General features: G+C 54.2%; 1 protein-coding gene across 2 annotated transcripts in view; it reads left to right on the plus strand.

Annotated features, from left to right (window-relative positions):
* EPHB2 (EPH receptor B2) overlaps window positions 1-18,539 on the plus strand; it is a 136,108-nt gene that overhangs the window by 42,022 nt on the left and 75,547 nt on the right. For both annotated transcript variants that reach the window (XM_071575935.1, XM_071575936.1), the window contains exon 3: window positions 3,107-3,791. In XM_071575935.1, the coding sequence (XP_071432036.1) occupies window positions 3,107-3,791 (685 nt within the window). The remainder of the gene's footprint in view (window positions 1-3,106; window positions 3,792-18,539) is intronic.

An 18,539-nucleotide genomic window follows, 5' to 3' on the forward strand; every position in this document is an offset into this window, starting at 1 on the left:
ACCATCCACAGGGGCTGGATGAAGATGTTTCCAGGGACCTCACCAAGCTGACAGCAAGCCCCCGAGCTGAGCCAATTTGGCAGAATAGAAACAGCCAAGAGAAGCCTCTTTTGGAGAGATTAAGCCCAGCCCTGAGCAGCCCTGCCACCCCCGGGCCCCATCCCCATGCTAAAGGTGGTGCTGGGCGAGCCCCCGCCCGGCTGCCGCGGGGGCACGGTGGGCACACAATGGGGGGGAGCAGAGGTCAAGGCTTTTTCTCTCCTGGCCCAGCCTGTCTTGTTTGCAGTGTTTCCATATGTAAAGCACGCCCTGCTCCCGCTGCCCAGCCCCACCGTAATGAGGCCTGGGCCCGCTGGAAGCGTCTCCCCCTTCCATTGTGCTGCTGCCTCCCTTTGAGCTCCAGGCATGTTAATTAGAGAGCGAGGAGAAAGGGAGAGGCTTCTAATTAAGCGCCGAGGAAGCGCAGGGCTGGTGCGCAGAGGTGACTTTCTCTCCCAGCTGGGAAGAGGGAGGTTGGGAGCCCCCCCCCCCGCCATGGCGGGTGTGCGGGAGGGTGCTGGGGGTCCTGAGCCTGGACCGTGGGGGGCTCCCAGGTCCCCCAGCGGGGTTGAGATGCCCAGCTGGGAAGTCCAGTGTGGCCCCAGTGGTGGTGCACTGCTTGGTGGGGTCACCTCCCACCCCTGTCTCTGGGCAGGACCCTTGTAGGGGGTGTGGGACATGTCATGGGTGATGATGTTGCGGTGCCTTCACGGCCTCGTGTCCATTGCAAGGACAAGGCAAGACATCCCACCCATGGGTGACTGGCCAGGTTGGGTGCACCCAGCATCGCCTGGAAGGCAGAAGCTGCTGTGTGCTGTTCTTTTGGGATTATTAGAGACCCAAACAGTTGCTTTTTGCTTGGCCATGAAGCTCCTGTGCCACCCGTAGGAGTCCCCAGGCCTTGCCTCCACCATCTTCTCCTGTTCATCCCAAGCTGTGGAGACCCTCATTCCATCTCCTGCCCAGCCAAGGATTAGCAATCTGGGCTCATGTCCTGACCCTCCCTGAGGAAGGACAGTTGTGGATGGGGAGGGAGCAGTACTGGAGGTCCCTGGGCCTTGGTAGCTCACAAGGTGGGTGTCAGGAGGGGTCCAGGTGAGGGAGAGGCACGTCAGAGGCAGGGCAGGGGAAGAAATTGCTTCTCTGTGCCTTGTCCTTGATTCTCTCACTCCTCTCTCAACCAGTGCACTAAAAACTGGAGAGATCCTGCGATTTTCCACTACCACACCAAATTTATTTCTGGAAAACAAAGCAAATGCTTCCCCTGTGTTTTGCAAGGATATTTTTCTCCTCCCCCAGTCATGGCAGCAGATTTGCAGCCACTGCCAATCTGAAGTGGTTGGAGCTGTTGAGGATCTTCCCTGACAGCCTTCTGTTGGGCTGTTAGCCTTGATGTGCGAGGAGCAATCTGTCTCCCATCTCCTGAGCCTCTCTCTCCAGTCTTGGGTGCCCTTGTGAGGCCGTTTGCAACGGAGAGGCTGGAGGTGATCTGCTGCTGCAGGATTTTCCCTGTGGACTCGGTCCTGGCACTGGTGCTGGATCAGGGCTGTGCTACTGTCCTGCCCCCTGGTATTGTGATCCTGCATCCAGGGCAGGGTTGTGATCAGGATGTCATTGCCATGGGAAACAACTAGGCTTCCTCCTGAGCAGGTTTATGAACAAGTTCAGGAGGAGCTGTTCCATCTGGCCAGGGCTTTGTCACACACCAGCAGGCCCCTGGTCCCTACTGCCAGCAGCACACGGGTGCCCCAGGTGGGGAGGGACTGCAGGGAGATGCTCCACATTCCGACAGGGTCTAGGCTGAGATGCTGTCTGAGCACAAGGCCTCTTCCCTGTTGGTGGTCAACGCAGAGGAGCAAGGGCTTGCTACAGCCTGCAGCTCATGCCCTGTGTCCCTGCCCTGAAGGATTTAGGAAAAAACAGCCTAAGAAAATAGAGCTGGAGAGAGCCAGGAGGTGCCACAGTAGCCCTGTTCTGTGGAGACCCAAGGGAATGGCTGGAACTGTGTCAGGAGGGTTTAGACTGGATGTTAGGAAAATGTTTTTGCCCCAGAGGGTGGTTGGGCACTGACCAGGCTCCCCAAGGCAGTGGGCACAGCCCCAAGGCTGCCAGAGCTCCAGGAGCATTTGGACAACGCTCTGAGGGACATGGTGGGGTTGCTGGGGTGTCCTGTGCAGGGCCAGGAGTGGAATACAATGATAGCTGTGAGTCCCTCCCAGCTCAGGATATTCTGTGATCCTATTATTCTATGGGCTCTACCGAGCCTCTTCCAGAGCTGGCAGAGTCAGTCAGCTGGAGGGAGCTGGACTGAGCTTCCCATGGGGAAATCTGTCAGCTCTGAGCTGTCTGGCTGAGAAGGATGTTGCTGTCATGCCACAGCTTGGAGACATGTCTACATCTCATAGATCCAGTTTAGGACAGCTGGGACTGGAACCTGCAGTCATTGACCCTCGAAGGGGCAGGGATGGGGGCTCCAGCGGATCTACCCAGCGTCTCCCTTGCGGGGAATGCAGCAGAATGAGCTGTGGTCCTGTCCTACCACTGGGGAAGGCTCTGGGCACTGGCATCTGCAACCACCAGGAGGTTTTACGGCTCCTAGGGAAGCAAGTCCTGTCTGCCATGTTTGTAACTGTAGTGGCACCTGTGGGAATCCATCTGCTAAAGGCATTGTGTTCCTTTGCCAGAGGCTCAGCCATGGGGGCAGAGCCCCTACTAAAGCCATTCCTGCTGAGGAGGAGGCCCTGCTGTCCCTGCCACCAGCAGAGAGCCTTGACCCTAAATCTGGGCATGGAGCACAATGCTGGTGGCAGCGAGGTGGCCTTGCACTCTGCTGAGGGCTTGGGCCACCTTGTCCCCACAGTGCAGAGCCTGCCTGAGGTGTAGTGTGGGTTAAACCCTGCCAGACTGGGGTGAGGCGCTGGGTCAACCTGTGGGATGGGGTGGGCGCGGGGTGGGGCAGCTGGTGCTGGAAGAGCCTGCTTGGCACATAGTGGGGTTGGGAAGAGGCAGGAAGGGTGGGGAGCATCTGTTCAGTTCAACCCCTTGACTTTCTGTGTCCTGCCCACAGTGGGAAGAGGTGAGTGGGTATGACGAGAACATGAACACGATTCGTACCTACCAGGTGTGCAACGTGTTTGAATCCAGCCAGAACAACTGGCTCCGGACCAAGTACATCCGAAGGCGCGGAGCACACCGCATCCACGTGGAGATGAAATTCTCAGTCCGGGACTGCAGCAGCATCCCAAATGTCCCAGGCTCCTGTAAGGAGACTTTTAACCTCTACTATTTTGAGTCGGACTTTGACTCAGCCACCAAGACTTTTCCTAACTGGATGGAGAATCCTTGGATGAAAGTGGACACAATTGCTGCTGATGAGAGCTTCTCACAGGTGGACCTCGGTGGACGGGTGATGAAGATCAACACTGAGGTGCGCAGTTTTGGGCCTGTCTCCAAGAATGGTTTCTACCTGGCCTTCCAGGACTACGGGGGCTGCATGTCCTTGATTGCCGTCCGTGTCTTCTACCGCAAGTGTCCCCGTGTGATCCAGAACGGGGCCGTCTTCCAGGAAACCCTCTCGGGAGCAGAGAGCACCTCGCTGGTGGCAGCACGGGGCACGTGCATCGCCAATGCTGAGGAGGTGGACGTGCCCATCAAGCTGTACTGCAACGGGGACGGCGAGTGGCTGGTGCCCATTGGGCGCTGCATGTGCCGGGCGGGCTACGAGTCGGTGGAGAACGGCACCGTCTGCAGAGGTAACCTCGTGCCTTCGGTCTCGCTTGGAGCTCTCGCCTCAGTGCTGGGGGGACAGTCGGGATTTGCTTCTGGGATCTGCATGAGCCACCTGGGACTGACCTCCTTGGGCAAGGGTGGGACAGGAACATGTGTGGATGTTGACTCTTTCCCCAGCTCTTCAGTTCCTGCCCTGGGCTCATCTATCCAAAGGCTCTGTGTGACCTCTGATTCAGGGGTGGCACCTGTTGCTGGTGCCATCCATGCTCTTGGATGGGACGTGTTTGTAGCCATGTCACCAATCTGCAGTTGCCTCTCAAAATACTGGGGGTGTTTTCTCATTGGTTTGTGCCCTTGGCATGGGCTGAATTGCCTCTGGGATGAGGGGAGCAGGAGTTCAGGCTTGCAGAGGGGGTGCGGTGGCAGGGAGCAAATTGTCTACAGCGTTTTGCTGGTGAGGTGCAAATGGTCCATGGGGGAACGTGGGCTGGTTTATTGCCCTATCAATGTTTTGCTTCCCTGCCTCCATAGATCTTCTCATACTTTATAGATGTTCTCCTGTCCCTATAGATGTTCTTCTGCCCCATAGAAGTTCTCCTGCCACCGCAGATGTTCAAAGCAGAGTCCATGAGTGCCCGCTGAGCTCAGATGAGTATCATGGAGCCAGTGTGGTCCAAGCAAGTGAGACTCTGCACCATGCTCTCTCTGTGCTCCTCCCCAGTTATGCTTGAGCCCAAGAAGGCTGAGAAATGTACCACTGGGATTGCTGGGAGAGAAATGGGTCCCCAAGACCTGTGTGATGGGCACCTGCAGCTGTACCTGGCATGGAGCAAACCACAGTGTTTGGCACACGGGATCTTCTCCCCCCTGTCCTCAACATCCAAATCTCATTGCAGTTCCAACAGCATCGGCACACTCCAAGCAGAGCAGGGCTTTCTCTGAGATCCATTATAGACACATTGGTGGGCACTACAGAGCCAAGGTAGGAGCTCTGTCTCCTCTCTTCTGGCCGTGAAGGGGTGGCCAGACAGCACCAAGCATGGGGAAGGTGCTGGTAGTGGAAGACAGACACACTGGAGAAGGGGATGGACAGTCTGGCCATGCTCAATAGGAACTGCAGGCTGTATAGTCCCCTTGGAGAGGGCTCCATGTCTGCTGGTGGCTGGTCTGCAAACACACCAAAATTCAGGTCCTGGTGTGCTGTGGGGGTCATTTAATATCCATGATTTGAGCTACTCCTCACTTGGCAACTGAACATCTCTTCCCACCGAGCTTGGGGAGATCAAGTGTCCTGCAGCCATAGCAGGGATGGGGATGGGGACAGCAAGAAAGTACTGCGGGAAACTGAGCCCAGCTAATCCCTGCCTCGAAGGGCAGATGGGGGTTTTACAACTCCCAAGTAAAGAATCCAGAGCAACAATAGAAAGCCCCAATGATTCGTGGCAGCTTTTCCATCTCAGTTTGGCTTTTTTCTGGAGCAGACCCAGCCCTGTGCAGCGTTTTGCCCTGGTGCAACTGGGCTTTCTTGAGGGCTCCCCAGTCCCGCTGCCAGCCCAGCCAAGGGACAGTCCCTTCGCATGCCCCAGGATTCCCAGGACGCCTTATGGAGAGCCCTGTCCCACAGGGCTGGAGGGGCGGCAGGAGCTGGGGCCAAGGTGGAGGGAGCGAGCAGGAGGGAGAGGCCGGTCCCTCTTTGTGTGTGCAGCAGCAGCAGCAGCAGCAGGATTTGGGAGGTCGGTACTCGGCAGCTGTTTCTCCAGCCGGTGCTGGCGCTCGCCCGCCCGCGCCGCCCGCGCCGCCCGCCCTCATTAATCACCCCGTGGCCGCAGCCCGGCATCTCTGCGGGGCAGCTGGCTCCGGGGCTGCCTTCCCCTGCCCCTTCCCATCTTCCCTTCCCCTTCCTTTCCTTCCCGTGCAGGGCTGGATGGGACCTCAGGACTGTGCCAGACTGGGACACTCCCTTCATTTTCCCCCAGCAGCCCCCAGAAAAGGAGTGGAAACTGGGATGAGAGCCAGCCATGGAGTTGGCAGGACAGCCGGACACCCCCATCCTCGCCCATCACTCCCAGTGAGCCCCACAAAGGGCTGGGAAAGGGGCTGCCTGCCCCAGCTCAGCTCAGGAAGGACCTGTGGGATGCAGCCCTGCATCCCTGCTCCCATCCCACCCTGACCCTGCCCCTGGGCCCTGCAGAGACAGCATCAAAGCTGCCTTGCTTGGGGAGCTCACTCCTACATGTGGCTGGCAGGTTTGCTTGTGCTTCCAGGGGTGGGAGGGAATCTGGGACCCTTTCCAGAAGCAAAACAAAAGCAAATCTGAGCTGGCTTTTGGGGTGAAGTGCTCTCATATGGCTCGGGTGCCCAAAGAGGACATAGCAGGGCTCATGGGGGCACATGGTCCTGCCCCACCCAGGGGTCCAGGTGAAGAAGGTCGTCCCAAGGCATGGACAGCAGCTGGAAGGAGTTGCTCCTTCTCTCCTTGGGGCTTTCCAGCTGGCTGACTGCGCCGGCCTGCTCGCGGCACTGCGCACCAGGGATATTTATGGAGGAAGTTCATGCATCTAACAGCTTAAGCTCTTCTAAGCTCGCAGCCCCAGCACAAAAGGATTTGGGGGCAGTTAACAATTCTGTGTGGTTAAGAGATTTTCATTTCGCCGGGCCCTGCGAGAGGCTGCCTGCGTGTTCCCCTCGGCTCCTCTCTGCTCCTGGGCCGCGCCGAGGGGCTCCTGTCCTCCCTGCCTCACCTCCTGCTCCCTGCCTGCGCCTTTCCTCTCCATATCCGTGGTCTTTGTCTGCGCCTCCCCCTCTCCCCCCTCCCTGTCCCTCCCATGCAGCATATTAAGCGCATTTCTCCCTCTGCCTCCGTATCCACTGGCTCTGCACAGCCACGGCGCAGGCACAGCCATTGTGCTGCTGCTCTCCCGCTCTGGCTGGACGCGGAGGGACGGTGCCTGCATGGACTCGGCCCGTGCAGGGATAGCAGCTGTGGCTGCTGGTCCCAGCAGTTCAAGCCTACATCCTTCTCCAGCTCCTCTCCATCACAGGAGGAATCTCTGATCCCTGGATTCTCTCTTTGTTGTGGTGAAACAGCACTGAGCGTGGGGAGTCCTGGCCTTGCCGGGGTGACAAGGGGTGGCTGTGCCCTGCAGAAGCTGCTGATGACACTGTCTGGCTCTCAGAGACATATGACATCATCCCTTGGGGTCAGAAGCATTTTTGAGGAGAAGAGGTGCTGGTTACCTGATGGGAAGAGGAGAAACCTGGTCAGATTCAGGCTGCCAACTGTTGTCTTCTTGCCTCTCCTCTCTGCTCTTTGCCCTTCTGCTCCACTTTTGTGAGACCCCCCTCCCTCCATTTCTGCCTCCAGCTCTGGGGTCCCCAACACCAGAAGGATGACATGAACCTGTTGAAATGAGTCCAGAGGAAGTCATGGAGATGCTCCAAGGGCTGGAGCCCCTCTGCTCTGGAGCCAGGCTGGGAGAGGTGCAGTGGCTCACCTGGGGAAGAGAAGGCTTCAGGGAGACCTCAGACCCCCCTCCAGTGCCTAAGGGGCCTCCAAGAGAGCTGGAGGAGGGACTTTGGACAAGGGCCTGGAGGGACAGGACAAGGGGAGTAGCTTCCCTCTGACAGAGGACAGGGTTAGATGGGATACTGGGAAGGAATTGTTGGCTGTAAAGGGTGGTGACACCTTGCCACAGTTTTCCCAGAGAAGCTGTGGCTGCCCCATCCTTGGGATTGTTCAAGGTCAGATTGGATGGAGCTCTGGGGTCTAGTGGAAGGTGTCCCTGCCCATGGCAGGGAGGTTGGAACAAGATGAGCTTTAAGGTCTCTCCCAGCCCAAACCATTCTGGGATTCTGAGATTCTCCAGCACAAGGAGGAGCTTGGCTTCCCCTGAGGGCTGAGCAGTGTCCCCTTCCCTGCCTGTGCTTTGTGATATTTTGAGGTCCAGCATTACAGATCTGCCACCACCCCACTGTGTGTGGGGGATGCCAGTGCAGGTTGTGCTGTGCACGTACACGAGGACCCAGAGCCATCCCTCCTTCCCAGAGGGGTGGGAAGCAGTGGGGATCCTTCCCAGCCAAGCTGTGCTTTGGATTCAGAGGGGGCCAAGTGTGTGCTGAGGGCTTGGAGCTCTGTGCAGCTTCCCAGTGTGCTGGAGAAGGGCATGTCCGAGCTGTCTCACAGCCATGGCCCAGAAGTACGAGATGTTTTGATGATAAGAGGCTATTTATGGCTCTCTGCCTGTTTGGGGTCTGGGCCTCCACTGATAATGCTGGACCCAGCCAATAAATTGTAAGGCTCTAGGGGTAATCGAGTTCTTCCAGGAAGCATTCCTGGTTGAACTGGAGCAGATACAGCCAATCATGCTGGAAATGTTTCCAGAGATGGAGAAGTGCCTGTTAAATGCTTCCAGCAGTGGCTCCTGCTGTGCCTGTGCTCCGACCTCAGGGAGCTCTGTCCATGCCACACCTCTGTGCTCTGTGCCTGTTTAAGGGTAATCCTTGGCCTCTGCTCCTCTGGTAAGGTTTTCAGCCAGCTTTTTTGGCTCTTCCCAGGCCTTGGCACTACCTTATCCTTTTCTTTGGCAGATCCAGCTCCCCATGCACAGGATGCTTGTGGTGATCAGCTGTCTGGCAGAGGGGATGCTGAGATTCCCTCTTCCTACATCCCCCCTTTGCTTAACCATTTTGGCAGTAGCTTCTCTGGGTGCTTCTGAAGGATCCTTGTCCTTCCTTGTGGCACTGGGAGAACTGGGACTGTGGCCTGCATCCCTGTTCCTGGAGGTGTGATTTGACACGTGTTGGCTCTGAAATGCACATTCCCTGCTTGTGCCCAACTCCTCGAGGTGTCAGCATTGCTGTATCAGGAACCCATCAGCCTCGGTATTTACCACACTACAACTTCCATGTCATCAGCTAACTTTATTGGGAATGCTTTGAGCTCTCTCCTGGGTCATTGATAAAAATGTTAAACAGCCCAGAGGCACAAACCGAATTTGTTGGCTCTAGTGGAAACAGAGCTGCTCACTGCACATTCCCTGCTCAGATCTCAGGCCCTGCAGTGTCAGCCAAGTTTTAATGCATCAAGGATGTCCCACGGTGTCAGTGGACCCACTGATTTTGGAATCAAAATACTGTGTGTGTTAGCAAGGGAAATGCTCTGCAGAGGTTTGGGTGTGTGGCATTAATGCCATTACCCACCCCCAGCCAATCTTGTAATGGCATCAAAACCCCCTACAAGGCATATTTGCCTTAATCTGTTTTCCCTAAATGCAGGGAGGTTGGCACTGCTCTCCCTACCTTCCTTTAATCCTTCGCTGACCCAGTCCTGGAGCTGGCACAGCCTTATTTGACTGGTACTGACATGGCAATCCTAAAATAGCCACAACTGCCTCAGTTAGCAAATAGCTTTTTCCTACATCTCCAAACCACCCCATTGCTTCTCACGGTGTGTGTTAAATGTCCCCTGGTCCATCAGCCCTCTCTCTACACCCCCTTAGGAAGGTGCTGTCCTGACAAACTGATTTAGCAATGTTTAACTTTAGTAGTTGCTATTTAACATCTTGAGTTACTGCTGGAATGGAAAGTATTCCACCATCATCCTCGAAGATGATTACATCACCTGGCTCCTTCCCAAGTACAAAACAGGAATTTGTCTGCCTTTTCTACAGGCTTGTTGACAATTTGAATGCTCCCAGCTGGCTGGGGCTCCATGGCATTGTTGGACTCTGCTTTGGGGGCTTCTCCCTCTCCTCCCTCTCTGTCTGGGAAGCAAGAATACAGCCTCTTTCTTTCCATGGCTTTGATTCTCCTCACTGACCACTCCATGCTGTGAATCCAGTTAGGGCTGTGGTGGGGACTGCAGCTGCTTTGGGAGGCACTCCATGCCTGCTTGGTGCTCCCTGGGGTGGGAGTAGATGCCAGCTTGTCCTCTGCACATTCCTGGGGAAGGATCATGGTCTTGGGGAGGTTGGAGTGGGACCAGGGAGAGCCTGGCAGAGCGAGGGGGTGTCAGCAAGGGGGAGTTGAGGGATTGATTTCCTGATGGTGTGAAACGCTAAAAGATGCTGATGTCGTGGGGAGGGTCACAGATGGTCCAGGAATGGGGCAAGATATGCTGCTGGAGGAGGGAGAGGGACCACTGTGGTAGTTTGGGAATAGGGAATGCAGCTTCTGAGGGACCAGACCTTCTTGGGAAACAAGGAAAATAAGAATCACTTTCTCATTTTGCTTTCAAGGCAAGGAATGGGCTGAGATCTTCCATGAAAGTATTTTCTCAACAGAGAAAGGTAGAAGATGAGGTTTTCCAGGATGTAAGAGTAGATTTTGAGCAGCAGGAGTGTTGCAGAGCACTCCCAGCCCTGTTGTGATGATGTAGGAAAGACCCCAGCAGGGTGCAGGGACTGACCTGAGAAGAGACCATGGAAGCTGAAGAGGAGCATCATATTCTCATTTCTCACTGGAGGCAAGTCATGAGTCCCTTGGGTTGGAGGAAGGGATGGAGATCTCAGGTCCAGCAAAGCCCAGTAGTAGTTCCCTGATAAAAACAATGGCTGTTCCCAGGATTTCTCAGAGAAACGTGGTGGAGTTTTGCATTGCCACTGTCTGCCACAGCTGCTGCTTCCCAGTCCCTTTGCACCAGCCCCTTCACCTCTGTGCTCAAGGTCTCGGAATGGTTTGGATATGAAGGGACCTTAAAGGTGACAAAGCTTTCCCCCACAGAGCTACAGGGATGGCCATGGCCTCTGCTGCCCTTCCCACTTTGGGGCAGGCTGCTCCCCCCATCCTTACTCCATTCTGTTGGAATCAGCAGGAAGGTGGGAGGAGGTGGTGAGAGCAGCCCTGGGCTGGTGTCCCTCGGGCCCCAGGGGTGCAGGGCTGTGCTGTAACACAGATGCTCTGACAGAGCTAACGTGTGCACCCAGAAGAAAATCTCTCTCTGACTTATTTTCACAGATGAAACAGCATTTTGGATCAAATACCACATTCCTGGTCTTGCTACACCCATGTGAGCAGGGACTGGGAGAGCAGCATTTGTTCCCCTCTCCTCTCTCTCCTTCCTTGGCCTCCTTTTCCCCCCTCTCTCTTTTTTTTTTTTTCTGAGAAAAGTGGTAAACATTAATAGGAACTGGAATGAATGGCTGGGATTCAGGCTCAGGATTCCAGGATTTTAACTCATTATTGCCATAAAAAGAAGGGAATGTGTTTTTTGCCATTAGTTTTTTCCCTTTGATTCCAAGAGTTCACAAATCTTGGGGAGGAAGGAGGATTTTTCCTTGAATTCTTCACAGTGCTGAATTTTTCTGGAGCAAGAGGAGAATATTCTTCAAAGTATTTGAGGAAAATGGGAGAAAAAGCTGCTTTTGAGGTTTTTTCTTTTTCATTTGAGATTTTTCAAAAAGTTGGGCCAAAGCCAAGAGATTGTTTGGAACATTTAATTTTGGGAAATACCCTGAGACATTCTCTGAACTGATTTAAAGTTTTTCTGATGTCAGATGAGGCAGATGTGCTCGATGAAAGCACAGCTCTTTTATTTTAGCCACATAAGTTAAAAAACTTAAAGAAAATTTAATCTAGAAGCCATAATTAGCTGAATTAGCTCCAGGGAAACTCGTTATTGTTCCCCATATGCCTTAGAAACACAATATATCACTGGGAAGTGTACAGAAAAGTCCCCATAAAGGTTAGGAAGTGGCATCAAAGCGTTCATAGCTCACACAATGGCGCCGTTTACACAGATCAAACTTCAAAGAGGTTGAATTAAGTTTGGCCAAGCAAAATACACAATATTGCCACATTTGAAGGAGACCTTAAGTTTGGTGATGCTGATCTGTGATACCCAGTCCTTGGGATGGGCAGGTGTTACAGCTCAAGCATCGTAAGGAAGGAGTTGGGTGAAGGAGAAGGAGCAGAACCAGGTGGGAGTGTGGTGAGAATTACAATTTCATAGAGTCACAGAATCTCCTGAGTTGGAAGGGACCCACAAGGATCATCCAGTCCAACCCTTAGCTCTGCACAGACATCCAGCAATCCCACTCTGTCCCTCAGAGCATTGTCCAAACACTCCTGGAGCTCTGGCAGCCTCAGGGCCGTGCCCACTGCCCTGGGGAGCCTGGTCGGTGCCCACCACCCTCTGGGGGAAGAGCCTTTTCCCAGTGTCCATCCTAACACTTCCCTGACACAACTCCAGCTGTTCCCTCGGGTCCTGTCATTGGTCACACACAGCAAAGATCAGAGCTGCCCCTTGTGAGGAGGTTGCAGAGCCTGATGAGCTCTGCCCTCAGTCTCCTTTAGGCTGAGCACACCAAGTGACCTCAGCTGCTCCTCATGTGCCTTCCCCTCCAGGCCCTTCCCCACCCTTGTGGCCATTCTTTGCATGCTCTCTAAGAGCTTTAAGAGAAAAGGCTCTGAACCACACCCTTGACTTCCTCCCTGCAAGTGAGCTTCAACCAGAGTCTTCCTCGCAGTGAGCAGCAGCTCCATGTCCACCTGGCTCTGATGCTTTTGCTGGAGGCCAGGAAGTGGGGAAAATGGTTGTAGTAGGGAACAAACTGGTACTTTGCAGCATAGCAGGTCCTACAGGCTGGAAAATGGGGAACAGGGTGTAGTGTGTGCAGGAAACTTGGAGCCCTTGGGTCTGGAAAACAGCCTGTGAAGGGGAGAGAAAGGAAAAGGTCTTCAGGAAGCACCAGCTCTGTGCATTGGTCCCCCCACATCCTTTTCTTGAAGGCTCACAAAAGGGAACCTGTGTGAACATAATGTGACTGCTGTGAAGCCTTTCCAGGTCTCTGCAGCAAGGTCTTCAAAGACTGAGATCTCTTCTTCTCCTCTGCATGTTAAAATGACACCTGCCAAGGTGTTACCATCTTCCTTGTAGGTAAACTGGGCATCTTGGCTTTGCTCCTTGTGTCAGAAACCAGAGAGACCTGTGCAAAAAACTCAGGGTTTCTGTTGGCCAATGGGACTCTTGACCCAGGAGTGTAGCATTCTGCTCCCAAACCCATCCCAGGCACTGGGGCTGGCTCCCCCCTCCTTGGAGGTCTGTGGGTACACCAGTGATGCCACGGTGAGGGGCAACCCTGGAACATGAAGTGAGGGTCCCCGTGGAGGTCCACAAGTTAGAAATAACTCCTATGACTAGAAGCAAATTCAAAATGCATTTTGAGGGAGTATCTTCAGGATTTGGGCACAGATGGGTTTCAACTACAGCCTCCTGCTTTCTGAGTCTTTTGGCACTTTCAGAGTGTTGTCACATCTGGAGCTCACAGAGACCTCGGTTTCAGGAAGACCATTTTTAAGTCTGAAACCACAGCTATCAATTTCCTTCCCAAACATGATCCCAGGAGTGGTTGTTACACCTGGAGCTGTGACAGGAACAGGAGCAGAGTGAACAGTAAATGGCCACGAGAGAAAGGCTTTGTCATATCAAGCTATCAAAATGCCCAAACCCTCCAGATTAGTTGGAATTAAAGTGCAGCCTGAAGTGCAGCCCCTGAAGCAGAGTAACATGCATGCTTTGCTCCAAATGACATTTTCCAGCCTGGATGGCTTTGGAAAAGATCATAGTGACTTCTGAGGTAGTTACAGGAACAGATAATGTTTGTCAAACATGAACAGTACACTCCATTAAATGCCCCAGAGCTGCAGTTTTATGGCCCAGGCTCTGCAGGGGCCTTCTTTGGGAACACAGAGAGGGTCTGTGTAGGATCAAGGACATGTTTGTTCTTGGGCAGCAGTGGGTGGTTCCCATCATGCCCTTCCACCTTTCCCCTGCCCTTCAGGAGAGCCATTCCTGGGCAGGGTGTCTGCATCCTCCTGGGACATGCAGGGTGAAAGGATGTGGGCTGGTCCAGCATGCAGTGGCCTGAAGTGCCCATGTGGGACAGGTGGGAGACAGGACATTTCTGGGCATCAGACCCTTAGCTGGGAATTTCTGAGGTGCTGATCTCTCTCTTGAGACATTTCAGTGAAAACCAACTTTTCTCCATGAGCCTCTTTCTGCCCCTTTTCCTCCCTTCCCTTGTTCCTTTTCCCTCCAGTGTTGTGTACTGGTGACTGTTCTCCAGTGTCTCTTCATATTGCTATCACCACAATCCCAGAGCATTATTTTGGCAGATAACTTCCATCTTCATCCTCACCTGGATGGTTTGGAATTCCACAGAGCTGTCTTTGACTCTGAGGGATCTGTGCTGAGAAAGGAGGAGGAGGAGAAGGTGATTCCTTGAGCTGTGCAGGCAGCGAATGCTGGAGCTGCTCATGCCAGCCACCATCCAGAGGATTCCTGGAGCTGAAGGCAGGAAGCTTAGGAGGGTTTATCCCAGTGCAAATACTCCTGCTCCAGGCCTTTCCTTGCAGCACAGTGAGCAAAATTAATTCTGAACCTTTCAGTGCATCTGTATATTCTCTGATTCTGTGCAGCCTCATTAATAAAACAGAACGAGGAAAATCGAGGAAAACAGAATTAGGAGAAACATTTGGGGAATGACTCACACTCAGAGAAGCTTCTCATTCACCTTTCCCCATCACTTTCCTGGGCACCATCCCCTGCATCTACTCCCACATTGATCCAAGCAGGAATGGTGGTGTTTCACTCTCAATTTACACCCTGGGAGTGGACTTGACACCAACTGAAGAATAAAAGGTGAAGGAGCTGTTGCAGGAAAAACAATCTCCAGGTTTTCTCCAGGTTGGTTTTCCAGCCAGGCCAGTCTCAGCCTTAGGACCTTTCTGGAGCATGTCTGGAAACAGGAGTGGAGCTGGGAAAGAGTCTGGAGCACAAGTCTGATGAGAAGCAACTGAAGAAGCTGGGAGGGCTCAGCCTAGAGAAAAGGAGGTTTAGTGGGGACCTTTTCACTCTCTTCAACTTCCTGACAAGAGAGTGGAGCCAGGGGGAGGTTGGGCTCTGCTCGACAAGAGAAAACAGCCTCAAGTTGTGCCAGGGCAGGTTTAGGTTGGATATTAGGGAAAATTCCTTCCTGGAAAGGATGGTGAGGCATTGCAACAGGCTGGCCAGGCAGTGGTGGAGTCACCATCTCTGAAGGTGTTCAAAAAACATGTGGATGTGGTGCTTGGGACATGGGTTAGTGGTGACCATGGCAGTGCTGGATTAATGGTTAGACTTGATCTTAGAGGGCTTTTCCAACCTTAATGATTCTATAAAAGGGAATGGCAGGATGCACTGCTTCACCCTGAGTGAGCACTTACACTGGGGTTCCTCTTTTCCAAGGGGGGTTATGAAGCCAGGAGAGCCCAGCATGCCACTGCTCACTCCCATTGTCACCAGAGTTTGGCTAATTTGCAAATAGAGTGACAAATCTGAGTGTGTGTATCTTCAGGACACCCTATAATTAGAACTGGTTAGGGTTTTTTTTGCTTCTGGAAAGTTTTTTCTCTGTCTGGCACAGATGGAAGTGATCCCAGTTTGTTTTTGTTTCTCTTGAATTAGAGCTCGGCTGCTCTTTCCAGGATTTCCCAGGCACAGCTCTGCACATGGGGACCTGCCCAACACACACAGTGGGTCCTGTAGGACTTGATTTGGGATGTATTTGGTTCTCTGCACTTCTGCATGGGACAGGGTGGGGACTTAGCCTTGTCCAAGGGCTGGTTTTGCAGCATTTCCAGCTGCAAGGCACATATGGAGCTTGGGAGAGTGTGGGATGGTGGGAAGTCAGATGGAGCATAATGTGCAAAGCTGAGTGGAGGGTTCAGATCAAACCCAGGTGCAGGTTTGCTGCTCAGTCCTGCCTAAAAAATCCCAGACTGGTTTGGGTTGGAAGGGACTAAAGCCCATCCAGTCCCACCCCTGACTTGGGCAGGGACACCTTCCACTGGCCCAGGTTGCACTAAGCCCTGTCCAGCCTGGCCTGGGACACTTCCAGGGATGGGGCAGCCACAGCTTCTCTGGGCAAACGAGGAGAGGGAGTGTGACATTCCTCTGGCAGCGCCAAGTTGCGACACCAGGGCTCGGAAGGTCTTTGGGGTGTCCCAGGAGGGAGTTGCCAAGGCAGGGGTGGGGTGGCAGGACATGTGGGACCACCACTGCTGTGCCAGCCCAGCCGTGTTGCATAGACTGGGGGTGCCCCCTGCAATGGGGTTTCCATGGAAACCAGAGAAGTGGTTTCCTGCATGCTGATGTGCTGGAAGGCCAAAAGCAAAGGCGGGAGAGAGGGAGGGAGGGAAGGAGGGAGGAGGCAGCGTGTGGTGGGCAATAGGCTCTCCCTGGGGAGCCTGAGCCCTGGAGGATGGAGGAGAAGAGGGAAGGAGCTTTAGAACCCTGAGCTTTGGTACCCTGATCTTCAGGGAGACATTGTCACCTCCCTGAAGCTCAGAGTGTGGCTGGGAGCAAGGGCCAGCCTTGGAGAGAGCTTTTGGGGGCAGGATGATGTGTGTGGGTATCCAGCAGTGTGAGGTCCTGCTGTGGGCAGGGCTGCAGAGCCCAGCATGAGCTTGTGAGGATCCAGCACCATGACAGAGCTGCATGCCAACCCAGGCAGCTCACTAACGAGCAGGATTAATTAATTAGCCCAGGAAGAACTGTAGCAGCAGCACTCTTGCTGTTTGGCCCATGGCCTCTGGCTCTGAGCGTCACCTCCATGAGTTTCGTGGGCTGCAGGTGCCACTGCAATGGGTGACAAGGGCAGGGCAGGACAGGGGTGGGACACCAGTAGGGCTGAGGTGGCATGTTGGACACAGGCACGTGCAAGCAGGTCCAGCAGGAGAGTGGAACGCCTCAGACAGCTGCTGGGCCCCAGCGCAGACACATCTGCCCCACATGTGGCCCAAAGTGTAAGGTTTGTAGGGGTCCCAGGTATTTCATCCTGCTGCTATCTGGCTGCCTGCATCCTCCTTGGAGTGCATGTGTGCACTGCACTCTCTTGTGCCCTGCAGGTGTGTGGCATTGCCATGGCACTGCTGTATCTGCACCTGGGGCTGGTGTCCCCATGTCCCCAGTGTCACCCACCACCTTTGAACCCCTGGGCCAGGTTGTGGCTGTGGCGGCACCGAGTGCTGGAGCTGCTGGCAGACTGGAAATGTCTTTTGTCAAAGCTTGAGATGCCTCCAACCTCCTTTAATTAAAGACAATTACTGCTTTCAGCCCCTCTTCACAGCTCAGCTGGGTTGTTTGCAAACACACAGCTGCGGGAGGCTTTGTGCCCCTCTCTGAGTCCCGCTTCCCTGGAGACGCACAGAGGTTTCTTTATGATCAGCGTTAGGCTGGTGAGCAGCTGAGGGAGAGGAGGGGCGTCCCGGGCTCCTGGGGTGGTTTGAGGTGCAGCCTGGAGCAGCACTGCCTGCTCCTGTCCAGCTTTTCCTGTCAAACCTTCTGCCTGGAGAAGAGAGCACTTTTGCCAGAGGCGTGGAGAGAAGTGCAGGGGGGTCAGTGGGGCTGTGGAGGAGTTTGGGCTGCAGAGCCAGGACTGAGCAGACCCAGGAGCTCTGATTATGTCCTTTTCAATAACCCTCTGCTGACTTAGCCATGACTCTCCATGCTAGTGGGAGAGGCTGCCTCTCCTCGTGGCCAGAGCTGCACTGAGCAGCCCAGGCTGGGGCTTCCTCACCTGAACCATGCCCAGAAACCAGCCCTGAAACCTCCTGTAACCAATAACCCCCTTTCTGTGCTTGAATAACTCAGGGGCAGCCAAATGGAGCTTAACCAAACTTTCCAAAGCAGTCGAGGCTGGCAGGAGAACAAGCAGCATCCCCTGCAGCCCTCGGGGATGCTGTTTCCAAAAATACGAGCCCCTCTGTGTGAAGCTGTCTCGGAGCCTCTCGTGCAGATCCAGTGTCTGCCAACCCCAAATGCCGCGCCAAGGCCGTGGCTTCTCCGTTTTCAGGTGCTAATGGTGTCCTTGGGGAGGGGTCGGGGAGGGAGAGGGGAGTGGGGAGGCCTCTGCCTGCCTTGGAAGCATTTGGTTGTTAAATCTGAATGGTAAGTGTTCAGCCTTGAGGCTCAGGGGAGCCAAGATCCTTTTTGAGCCTCTAACAGCCTGACACTGCTCTGTCTTCTCAAATTCATTTTGCAGCTCCGATTCCCCAGCGAGCACTAATCACTGGGCTGAGCATGAAGGGAAACATACCCCTCAGATGGGAAGCCCAGAAGCTCTTTCCCCTTAAGCAGCCTCTCTGTGGACATCTTTGATCTGTTTGGGGATGGTTTCTTATTCCACAGAAGGCTCTTGGAGGCAGCAGAGTTGGAGCAGCCTCCTAGTACAGGTTTAATGGACGTGTAGGCGACATGCTGCAGATTTTAGCATGAAGGGTGATTGGGCAGCGTCTCACATCCATGGCAAGGGCAAAGACCAGGGCTCCAGAGACCCTGCTCCTGCTGCAGGCACATCTGTGGGATGCTGAGGGGGCAGCAATGCAGTCCATGGCCCAGAGTGTGACATCATGGGATGCTGGGATTCCAGGGACACAGTCCATGGCCCAGAGTGTGACATCATGGGATGCTGGGATTCCAGGGACACAGTCCATGGTCCACAGTGTGACACAGTGCTGTGGGTCCTGCTGGTTTCATGGGGAGACAGTGAGTGTTCTTAGCCCCACGGTACCTCTGTTTGGCAGCCCCTCCAGCTTCAGTTCCAGGTATTCTTATTGTTGACTCAGCTCACCAGGAGGAATGTGTTTGGAGCTGGAGCATGCACATCCTCCTTATGTCCCTTGGAAACTCAGCTGCAGCTCTTGGTAGCTGGAGGTCCCATGGGTGCCCACCAGTTACTCTGGGCAGACTCAGGAACACATCCAGGAGGTATGCAAGGGAGAGATTCCCCTGA

This window comes from Pithys albifrons, chromosome 22 (assembly GCF_047495875.1).
Source record: "Pithys albifrons albifrons isolate INPA30051 chromosome 22, PitAlb_v1, whole genome shotgun sequence".
Classification (NCBI taxonomy): domain Eukaryota; kingdom Metazoa; phylum Chordata; class Aves; order Passeriformes; family Thamnophilidae; genus Pithys; species Pithys albifrons.